Source organism: Accipiter gentilis, chromosome 2 (assembly GCF_929443795.1).
Source record: "Accipiter gentilis chromosome 2, bAccGen1.1, whole genome shotgun sequence".
NCBI lineage: Eukaryota > Metazoa > Chordata > Aves > Accipitriformes > Accipitridae > Astur > Astur gentilis.
The window spans coordinates 46096224-46108374 of NC_064881.1; the positions used below are offsets into that span (position 1 = coordinate 46096224).

Consider the following 12151-nt stretch of genomic DNA (forward strand, 5'->3'; position numbering starts at 1 on the left):
TGTCTGGAGATCTCAGTGTTTGCAAATGATTTTAATTTCAGGTTTAAAAAAAAAAAGAAGTCCACAGTTTCTGGCACTGTTACCTGCTGCTGAGTGTTCTCTACTCAAGAGAAAATTATGGTCTAAACATTAGAGCACCAAACAAAAATAAATAATACTGAATTAAATCCTTTCTTTTTTCCTGGCATTTTTTTCCCTTCGAAAAGCAATTTCTATCTCCACATAGTTCAACAATGATTTTAAAAAAGAAAATGAAAAAACTCCACAATAAAGAAGGTCAGTCCTTACATTTTGCATAACTATAGCAGCCTGCTGAACAATCTGGTGTGTGACAGAGCACATATCTGATAATTTGATATTTTTTGATAATTTACACTTTAGTTCACACAGTTCTTAATCCCCATATTTGATATTTTAATGATTTGACAGTTACATTTCTCTGTTTCAACTTCTGAATTTCAATAAAATTTAAATTGCTAAAGAGTTCTCATACATTTGATCCAGAATATACGTGGTTTGACATTTGATTGAAAGTTTGCTTTCTGGCATCAGGATTTCCAAAGATATTTACAAGTCTCAACCAACAGCTTTGGAGAGGCACTTTTTCCAGTCTTCTAACATTGTGAATGAAACAGCACAAAAGTCATTATCATCTTAGAAAAAGTACTAATAAATCCTTTTCTTGAATAAGAAAATAAAGTGATTCTAGTACATGGAATTGTATCTTATTTGAGAGCTTTAAGAAAGACAAATCTTTATCTATGTATGTTAAAAACCATTGGTCAATGTGTGACAATTGCCATACTCTGGTCTCAAACTTGGAAAATACAGGCTTTGAAAAATCTACTAGGTAATCAAGCAAATAATCATGGTCTTATACATACTTGGAATATTAATACTTCTTTCATTGCATAAGAGGCCTTTCAAATCTCACTACATAGGTGTAATCTGAAATGAAGCTATAGCTGGATCAGTGGATTGTTGGGAAGGTATGAATACACAATGACTGATAGAATCAAATTCACTTTTCAGAGACTAAACTACAATCAAGAAGAACTAACAAATCACTGGTAAAAAGTTACGATAAATAAAAGGGTTATGGTATCTAGGTCATTCTGTTCTAAAAGACAAATACATCTCACAAATAGGATTCACCAGACTGAGAACATATATGATACTAACATCCAAGTTTCTAAAAGTTAGACAGAAAATCACAGTCATTGTGACAATTTTGACTTCATTGTTCCCTTGCCTTCTTTTGCACAATCACTTCAAGATACTAAATTTCAAACTGACCTTGTCTGTTAGCAAGAAATATGCTCCAATACCTGCAATATGCAAACTGACCCTGCTTTTATAGGTCTGGCTATAACACCATCTTATTTTCACTCCTTGATTAGCCCAGAAAAATAAAAATCACTGTTAAATTTGTCAGTCAAAGTTGACTCCCTAATGTTCAAACATTAGGGAAGCTCACACTGAAAACACACGTTTTTCTAACAAGGTGTTAAGACTTTGTTTACAAAGTTATGGAATGTTACAAAGAAACTTTAAAGTACATCTCTGCTCTCAGCCTTTTGTTCTTGTCACATATGGACAACTGGAGATTACTTTAGATTGTAGTGATCAAGAGTTAACTGAACAGTATTCTTGAGAATGCCTTTCTCCGGAAGGGCATGTTTCTGAAGTCTCCTGGCCCTTATTACAGTTATGGATTACCAGATGCCTCTGTGTGTAAATTAATTTTCAAATCACTTCTGAGGCACCCCACCTTTTGTTCTCATTAGTCAAATGATAGAGATGTATACCCTCTATTTTGATTAGCTCCAGTTCTCCATGAGAATGCAAATGAATCTATACTTTAAGATTAACTTGAGTAAAAAGCCTTTTTAATATGTTGCTTAGTCATACTTGACTCCAATTTCTGGTTAAGAATTTGACTGAATTACAATTCCTATGATTCCTCCTTTCTCAGACAATGTAACTTGCATTGTAAAAATTCTCAGTGTCTTCATGAGAGCTAACAAACTATGTAGCCTGAGAATATTATTTCTGCAAATCTATTCAACTCTCAAGATTTACGATCTACCCCCAGGTATTTATAGAAGGCAAATATTACATCTCGATAGAATTGATAACTGATTTGCCATTTGTGATCTTTCCACACATTTATTCATCTTTCATGCAGGCCACATTTTGGATGCACTTAGCTTTCTTCAATTTAAAATATTCATGCGTGGTTTAGACAGAGAAGTGAATTTGGGTTTTGAAATATCACATAAATCCCCTTGCAGTTCTCTCAGGTTAGTTTGCCTACAGCTCCATTCATTTTCTGACCTTATCTTACCTACCATTCCCAGTCTTGAGGAAATTACTCATTTTGTTCTACTGTATTTCTCCTTGCAACATGAAGTCCGCTCCTTTCCAACTTGTCACACCTCTATACCTCTGTGTGGAAACTGCAGAAATGTAAGACTGGGAGAGATTCTCAGCCATTAAGTCTGTGGAAAGGGAGTATTCCCACACTTCACAAGGATTCTTTCAAGGATCCAAATTAGGACTCCTCACTCCCAAAGACAGATTTTTTACCCTTACATCTATAAATTTTCCCCACAAATTTGTTCTTTGCATCTTCTCCACCAAAACGTACCAAGCTAAATCAGGGTCATCCAGTAAATCAGAGCTTCGCACTATGTCTCATCCTCAGCAACACTGTTACATCTCAAGTGAGACAACTGTAGAGAGTTTTTGAAATAATCAGTCTTTTATTCTTTGCTTGTTAATAAATGGAAAAAAGCTCAACTAAAAAGAAAATGTTCTCCAAGGAAAGTAAATTAATGGTTGTTTATCACTGTGAAACTGTAGACTACAAAGGAAGTTCTGTTAATAAGTCTTATGATGACATATTTGCTAGAAAAAGTTTGGAATTAAAATCCAATACAGTGATTAAAAACATCAAGGCTTTCTTGGCCTCAAGTTCAACATAACTTGCAGGCAATTTTATATATTTGATGTCTCTCCCAAGTAGTGAAATTTGGCTGAAAATGGATAACCTGTTCAAAAGCACTTAATGGGTTTACCAGCAGACAGTGGTGGACATTCCAGCAGCATGTTTTTCTTTTGTTTTCCCCTTAAGAACCCAGATTAAGAAACCAAACCAAACCAAACAAAACAAAAACAACAACAACAACAAAAAAACTCAAACAAAACCAAAACCAAAAATACCCACCCCCCGAAGCCAGAATTACATACTGCCACTAAGAACTGATTCCAGTTCAGTAAAAGTTGGTTCCTACCTACATCTGAATTTCACCTATGCAACTGTGTTGAACTCCACTTCTGTACCTCACAAATGAATTGTGAGGCCAGTTACAGTAAAGAATGGCATATTCAGCTACTACATTAATAGAGGCTTTAGAAGTATAATAAATCAATCTGTCATCTTCCTCCCATAGAAACTTGTCTCTTTGAAGGTTTGAAATAGTTTTGTATACAGTTATAAAAGAAATCTCTCTTAGGTGGAGAAGTAATGATAGTATCATCATGTAATCTAACTAACAAGAGTTAAAGAGATTTAAAGCACTACATTATAGTTTAGCAGATTATATGTCTGACAGCATTTAGCTAAGACATCTGTAGCTGTCAAGTGTAATCACTGTAATGAATGTTCTGTAATCTAAGAGACAACTATTCAGCAAATTTTTAACATCTGGCTAGTCAGCAACTTTTCAACTAAAGAGGTCAAAACTTACCCTTTTTAGTAAGAACTGTAATTCAAAATACTTTTTTCCTACTTCTGCTTTTGTGATACATATTCCTGTAATATTTTAACAGTAAAATTTGTATTTTTCCTTCAAAATCTGCAGTAAGCATATTCATAATTACTTAAGACTGCACTGAAATCAAACACAAATTCTTGGGAGTTTCGCTATGCCATGGAGTATCTTTAGTTCATCAACTAGCAGGAAAGGAAACCATTTCACCTTACTACTTTGATTACTTCCATGTTCCTATTATTACTTTTATTTAAACCTTTACTGTGTAGCAAAAACTAAATGCTCAGAGAGGGTTCTAAGGAAATATATTTCCCTAGTCCACAAGTTGCCAACTCTTTTGCTGTTTGGCAGAATCCATTTGGAAGAGAGATAACTAAGGAAGATCTAGTTTTCTCCTGGAAAAAAGCTAAGACCTTTTTTTTAACTGATTCCTTTTAATGTATCTAAAGCTTTAGCTATACTTCTGTGGGAAAAAACCAAACAACCCAACATTCCTTTTGCAAAGTAGAATCATAGAATAGAATCATAGAATAGTTTGGGTTGGAAGGGACCTTTAAAAGTCATCTAGTCCTACCCCCCTACAATAAGCAGGGACATCTTCAACTAGATCAGGTTGCTCAGAGCCCCATCCAACCTGACCTTTAGTATTTCCAGGGATGGGGCATCTACCAGCTCTCTGTGCAGCCTGTTCTTGTGTTTTACCACCCTCACAGTGAAGAACTTCTTCCTTACATCTAATCTAAATCTACCATCTTTCAGTTTAAAGCCATTACCCCTCGTCCTATCACTACACTCCCTGTTAAAGAGTCCCTCTCCATCTTTCCTGTAGCCCCCCTTTAAGTGCTGGAAGGCTGCTATAAGGTCTCCCTAGAGCCTTCTCTTCTCCAGGCTGAACAACCCCAACTCTCTCAGCCTGTCTTCATAGGAGAGGTGCTCCAGCCCTCTGATCTTTTTTGTGGCCCTCCTCTGGACCCAGTCCAAGAGGTCCATGTCTTTCCTGTGCCAAGGACCCCAGAGGTAGATGCAGTACTGCAGGTGGGGTCTCACCAAAGCGGAGCAGGGAGGAAGAATCACCTCCCTTGACCTGCTGGCCATGTTTCTTTTGATGCAGCCCATGATAGAGTTGGCCTTCTGGGCTGCAAGAGCACATTGCTGGCTTGTGTCCAGCTTTTCATCCACCAGCACCCCCAAGTCCTTCTCCACAGGGCTGCTCTCAATCCCTTCATCCCCCAGCCTGTATTGATACCGGGGGTTGCCCCAACCCATGTGCAGGACCTTTCACTTGGCCTTGTTGAGCCTCAGGAGGTTCATGTGGGCCTACTTCTCGAGCTTGTCCAGGTCCCTCTGGATGACATCCCATCCCTCAGGTGTGTCAACTGCACCACTCAGCTTGGTGTCACCTGCAAACTTGCTGAGGGTGCAGTCAATCATGCTGTCTATGTCACTGATGAAGATACTAACAGTACTGGTCCCAGTACAGACCCCTCTCATCGGGGGAGGGACACCCCATCTCATGGTGAGGGACACCACTCATCACCGATCTCCATCTGGACATTGAGCCATTGACCGCTACCCTCTGGATGTGACCATACAGCCAATTCCTCATCCACCAAAGAGTTCACCCATCAAATCCATATCTCTCCAATTTAGAGAGAAGGATTGTGGGGGATCATGTCAAAGGCCTTACAGAAGTCCAGATAGATGACATCCATAGCTCTTCCCTTGTCCACTGATGTAGTCACTCCATCATAAAAGGCCAGTAGGTTGGTCAGGCAGGCCTTGCCCTTGGTGAAGCCATGCTGGCTGTCTCGAATCACCTCCCTGTCCTATATGTGCCTTGGCAGAGCTTCTAGGAGGATCTGTTCCATGATCTTCCAAGGCACAAAGGTGAGGGTAACAGGTCTGTAGTTCCCAGGGTCTTCCTTTCTACCCTTTTTAAAAATGCGTGCAGTGTTTCCCTTTTTCCAGTCACCAGGGACTTCACCTGACTGCCAAGACTTTTCAAATATCATAGAGAGTAAGTATCTACCATTTGGCTTGGAACTTTTAAAAATATTTTAAATACTCAGTAATCAAGATGATGCACTGTTGTAATCACTGCTGCCTAAGGAAAGGGTGCAGTGCTTGTGGCTCATTAGGAATCTCAACAAATTAATGTAGTCACCCTATTAGCTTCTCATCATGCAGGTCATTCAGAAAAGAAGTCATGACTGATCCTTATTAAAAATAAGAAATAAAACGCAAAATGAATGACAACTGAATCTTGCAGACCCATTTTGCCAGTGTCCTAAATATTGAGACCAAGAAGAATACTCATGATCCATAATGCTGTTTTTCACTAACTGCTTAGCCTTTCCATCACCATTCACCACAATGAAATCAAACAAGGAAACAAATGCAACACTTCAAATATAAACAGATAAACGGCTTAACAAACTTTGTTGTTACTAGCTCTTATTCTGGTGTGAATACCATTGCCTATAGCAAGAGGAAAAGGAAAGATTAAAAGATATATCATAGTATTTGTACTTAGGCCAAGCGTCCATCAACCCTAGTGTCTATCTACAGCAGTGGCTAGTAACACTTGGTAAGAGTAAAAGCAAAAAATAGTGCATCACTGATATTTGCTTGCTTCTGGCAGTCATTAACTGCAAGATTTCAAGAGCTGTAGTTTACATCACATTTAACAGGATGGATCTATATTATAAAGCCTTGCAGAATTGCTTTTTTAACCTATTTATTAGTGCAGTAGCTCAACTCGTATACCAGTGAGCAAATACGTTCATGAGAGAGATACAAAATCATTGCTTTCTACACGGTTACATAGCAAGGACTTCTGCAGAGGCGATTCTCAGTAGGTGATTTAGTTTTAGTATATACCAGTTTAATAGTCTGAATGAGCTGATCTAGCAAAACTGATTGGCAGAAATAAGTGGTTTTTTGGCTCTTCTATCGGAGCGGATCACTTTATAAACAGCATCAGACAGGCTATTAGTCTAAAGCTTTTAGACATAGTTTTACTCTATACAAATCAATATTTTCATACTCTCAACAATAACATAATAAGAAGCATATATTCTGTCATGTGAATAACACATGGACAAAAAATAAAACTAATGCAGAAGTAAAAAAGGAATTACCTTGCATTTTTTTGCAGTGTATTGCAGTCAGAATGTTTAACTGAAGCTGATACTTTTTGCTTAGCCAGGATTATTTCTTTAGCCTAAAATAAAAACAGACAGAAAAGTAATTCTCATAAAAGCCGGTATTTATGCTCACAAGAATTTAAATAATCTCTCAAAAACAGAAAAATTAAGAGGGTGTGAATAAACATTCTCTTGTAACATATACTCTTTCTTTTAGATTTTAACACTCTTCACTCAGCATGAAACATATGCATAAGGGAACGTAACCCAATGATCTGAATGGAATTATTTTCAAATATATTTGAGTGTGTATATATATGAAAAATATTTAAGTATATACCTCTATTTCTATTTAAATATATGCTGTCTTGTTTAGTACCATATTAATAATGCACATTACTGATTTTCTCCATTGCTAACTGTGGCGGTGTGGCCCCCTACCCCATCTCCCCTGCTTAAGCCATACCCAACAGTGGGGGTTTTGATAGCTGCATCCAGCTTACTTTGGACTTTGGGGGATGGATGGCAACATGGTAGCCAAGGGCTCTCTGGAAGGGTGAGTCAGACATCTTGCTAGTGTGCAAATAAATAGTGGACAGCCCAGGGCCTGTTGAGCTCTCCTGCATGGCAGTGGGCTGCACGCCAGGATCTCCCCTTCAGAAGGGACACCTCTCAAGGTCATTCCTCAAGGTTCAGAGATTCCTTGCCGCAACAGATTCTTGGTAAGTGATTACTAGCATGCAAAACTTTGAAATCTTAGCTAAGTGACAAAAAGGATTGATTGCACATATATAATCCTTTAGACATAAACTGTTGACCAAGTCTGAGACTAGGATTGGATCCAGCCACACATAGACTCCTGAGGAGGAGTTTAGAAAGAAAGGGGGTCCTTTCTGAACCTCATGACTCTAATGGGATGGTCTTCACAATTTGTCTGACCCTGTTCTCTATGCAGTAAATAAACAAGTGTACTTTGTCATTGACACTTGTTAAACCACTTGTCGTGGTTTTGGCTGGAATAGAGTTAATTTTCTTTCTAGTAACTGGTATAGTGTTATGTTTTGGATTTAGTACGAGAAGAATGTTGATAACACACTGACGTTTTCAGTTGTTGCTAAGTAATGATTAGTCTAAAGTCAAGGATTTTTTCAGCTTCTCATGCCCAGCCAGCAAGAAGATTGGAGGGGCACAAGAAGCTGGAAGGGGACACAGCCAGGACAGCTGAGCCAAACTGGCCAAAGGGGTATTCCACACTATGTGACATCATGCCTAATATATAAACTGGGGGGAGTGGAGGTGGCGGGATCGCCGCTTGGGGACTAACTGTGCGTCGATCGGCGGGTGGTGAGCAATTGCGTTGTGCCTTGTTTATAAAAGGGAGACGTGAGCACAAACTCCCTCAGCTCCTTTGCTAAAATAGAATCTCAACTTTAAAGCCTAAGTGAATTCCCCTTCCCAAAGAATGCATGACCATCACTGCTTTTGGAAGATGTGTTATTGGCAAAAGGGTATCTCATTGCAAAAAATTATCTCTTTCCCTTCTTAACAACATCATGGGAGACGAACCCCTTAAGCATTTGAACGGAAGGAGGAGAACAGGAACTATACCAAATAGTTCATTTTATTGACTATTTCTTAGTGTAATTGATTTGAAGGTAGTCTGTTCCAGAAGCCCAGTGAATTTAAAGTCTCCATTCTAAAACCTACCAGAAATAAGAAAGAGCCTGTAGTTTCTGTCACTTGTTACTGAAATTCATGTGAAGAAGCTGATCGCCTCTGATTCTGTATATACTCTGGTGAAGGAAAGTCCATTTCTTTGGACCTTGCCTCTCTTCTCACAAGGCCCTCTAGTGTTCTGTTCTTTTAACAATAATTCATTTCTTTGATCTCCTTGAGACTAATGTTCCTTACTTTGCCCTCAGAGCACATCATCAAGGATGGTAGAGAAATTTGCTGATTCTGCAATCAACAGAAAAGGCTTCCTTGACAAGAAGTAATCCTGGAACTTAGGGAAGGGCTAGGATATGCCTAGTAGAACATCTATTATCAATTATCAAATATTGTTTGACATAAAAGCTCTTCTGCTCAAAAGATGTTCTCCTGCCTCTGTTCAAGAAAAAAAGTTTCAGTGATACTCTCTAATTTTTCTTCTTTTTGAAACAGAACTTCATATACAAGAACGGTATGTGAGCTTCACGGAGCCAGTGGCTGACTGTCCCATCTCTTGGTGACGGTAATCAAGTGACAGTAACTGTTCTGGAAACAGAACTGCCACAGCTTCAACTGTGGCCAAAAATAAGACTTTGGGTTCAGCAGAAGGATAACTGTATGAAATCTAAAGCTTGTGGTATACAGGAAGATGGACTAAATTAATATAATGAAGCTTTCTGAAAATTACTTTATGAAACTATTGCTAATATGTGCATTAAACAGAAAACAGAAAGGAGACCCCTTTTAAGACCATTATCAGAGAATTCTAGAAATGGATGTGTTAAATAGCATCTGAAAGACATTTGAGATAACAGAAGGAATATGTGAAAAATATATTTTTAAGCTGAGTAATCTTTCCAGTCCACATTTTTTTCCTACAGTGGCTTTTTTTCTTCTACAACAGGAATTCCACTAAGTAACAGAATTTCCCTGAAACACATTTATTCTGAAGGATGAATACATTTCTAGGGTTCTACAGCATATGTCTCTACATGCCTTTGATGGTAATGAAATATTACTGCATTTACCATACCTAGATAAGTGAGAATTATAATGAAATTCTATCAAATAACCTTTACACTGACATGCATAATATATACTACTCCTATTTTTAAATTAATTAAGGAATCTAACTCTCATTGATCTTTAAATTTCTAAATGCTTTTGAAGGCCCAGGCAATAAAAAGCTGTCAGAATTCATTTGTGACTGCTTATATAATAAAGAATTAATCAAAGAGTCCGAACTTTTCTGATTCACTAAAATAAGGAAAGTGAAGTTTTGAAACATGACACTATGTTTCAGAACCCTAAATAAAAACTGCTTGCTAATAACACTGGTTTTTTATGCTTTTTCTCAGACAATTAAAATGCTACTGGTGTAATTCACTGATGACATTTTACAAAATCACTGATTAAATATGTTAATTTTGGTCAAAGTCTATTAAAGAAACTCTCAGGTTTAAATTTTCCTGCATCATCTGCAAAGATGACACTGCCAGAGCATAGAGGTTCAAAGTTTGAAAAGCTTCATGTCACAAATATTTTTCCCAGAAAATGAAGCATATACAATGCAGTCACTATCAACTCCCAAATCATGCAAAATCTCTGTACAGATGATTATTACAGTATAAACACTGCGCTTTAAAAGTGTCACTATCTCATTTCACTGAATGTTGTGTCCTTCAGTTTGTTTTGATGACCTTCCAAAAACTGTTGGTAGACACTGCCTTAGAAAGAGACCCATTCTGCAGTGATTTGCTGTGCAGTAAATAGTACATTTAAGAAAAATGTACTTCCAGAAAAGAAGGTGAAAATCATTTGCTTTCTTTATGTGGAATTTACTATCTCCAACATCTGTGGTATGGCAAGGTCATCGGAGAGGCAAGGAAAGAGGTTTTGTTTTTCATTTTAAAGGCTAGGGAACTATGAACAGGCTGGAAGATGAATGGTGAAAGGTTTAGTAACCTGATCAGAAATTCACTAAAGCAAGTGAAAAACACTTACTGAATTCAGTTAGCTTTCTGTTCTGTAACTGAGAAGAGAGAGATCTTTTGGCGATAGTATTGCAAGAAGCATATTATAGGAGACTATTTTTAGGTTAACAGCATTTTTAACATTTCAGTTACATAAGGAATGTGCTAGGCCATTTATCTAGTTGCAAATAATTTTATTTTGATAATAATTGTTTATCAGGAACAAAAAGGTTAAATATAGTGCAATATAGTCATTAGGCTTGTCTTATCACTGATATAGCCTGAAAGAAGTTGCATGAACTCTGTTCTTCCTATTATCTTACTAAAAGGAATTCATATTAAGCTGATGATCTCAAATTAGTATTCTCAAACATTGTTGATAACCTCAGTCATAATGTTCTAGAAGAAAAATATCTATTGGCCTTCCAGTTGTTGCTAATCTTTATTCATTATACTTTGCTTCCTAGATTCTATCCTATTAATACAAATAAAATGTGTATGGATATAGAACTTCTGAAAAGGATATGTATCAAAAAAATATAACTTGTGCACTCTAATTTAGTCCTGGGGGAAGAGAACAGATTCTGTGACTGTAATATAGAACAAAGAACAATAGGTTAGTATCCACTACATGCAATTGCTGTAAGCAGCACAAATCTACCTTTCATCCGCAAATCCATGAAGTTCAGAGGATCACAGACGCACAGAATGGTTGAGGTTGGAAGGGACCTCTGGAGGTCATCTGGTCCAATCCCCCTGCTCAAGCAGGGCCACCTAGACCTGGTTGCCCAGGACGATGTCCAGATGGCTTTGGACTATCTCCAGGGATGGAGACTCCACAACCACCCTGGGCAACCCGTGCCAGTGCTCAGCCACCCTCACAGTAAAAAAGCATTTCCTGATGTTCAGCTGGAACTGAACTCCTGTGTTTCAGTTTGTGCCCACTGCCTCTGGTGCTGTCACTGGGCAGGATGGAAAAGAGCTGGGCTCTGCCCTCTTTCCGCCCTCCCTTCAGGTATTTATATGTATTGATTAGATCCCCTCGAGCTTTCTCTTGTCTAGGCTGAACAGTCCCAGCTCTTTCAGCCTTTCCTCATAGGAGTGATGCTCCAGTCCCTTCATTATCTTCATGGCCCTTTGCTGGACTCTCCAGTATGTCCACGACTCTCTTGTACTGGGGAGCCCAGCACTGGACACCATAGTCCAAGTGTGTCTCACCAGTGCTGAATAGAGGAGAAGGATTTATCTCCCTCAACCTGCTGGCAACACTCCTAGTGCAGCCCAGGATACAATTAGCTTCCTTTGGCAGAAGAGGACATTGCTGGCTCATGTTCCACTTGATGTCCACCAAGACTCCCAGGTCCTTTTCTGCAAAGCTGCTTTGCAGGATCCAAGTTTTTCACTGACAACGAAGATACTAGAACATGCAGCCCTCTGTTCATGCATACCTTTGTATGTCCCAGCTATACAAGTAGTTTTTAACCAAAACAAGGCAAAGTTCAGAACATCAACTCAGTTATTCCATAGAGCTTCTCTCTCCTCAGGT

At 38.3% G+C, this 12151-nt stretch overlaps 1 protein-coding gene across 1 annotated transcript in view; it reads right to left on the reverse strand.

The window, feature by feature from the left end:
* Positions 1–12151, reverse strand: part of LOC126048736 (dynein axonemal assembly factor 11-like) — a 56607-nt gene that overhangs the window by 3057 nt on the left and 41399 nt on the right. The window contains exon 15 of the mRNA XM_049824084.1: positions 6917–6999. Coding sequence (XP_049680041.1) covers positions 6917–6999 — 83 coding nt within the window. The remainder of the gene's footprint in view (positions 1–6916; positions 7000–12151) is intronic.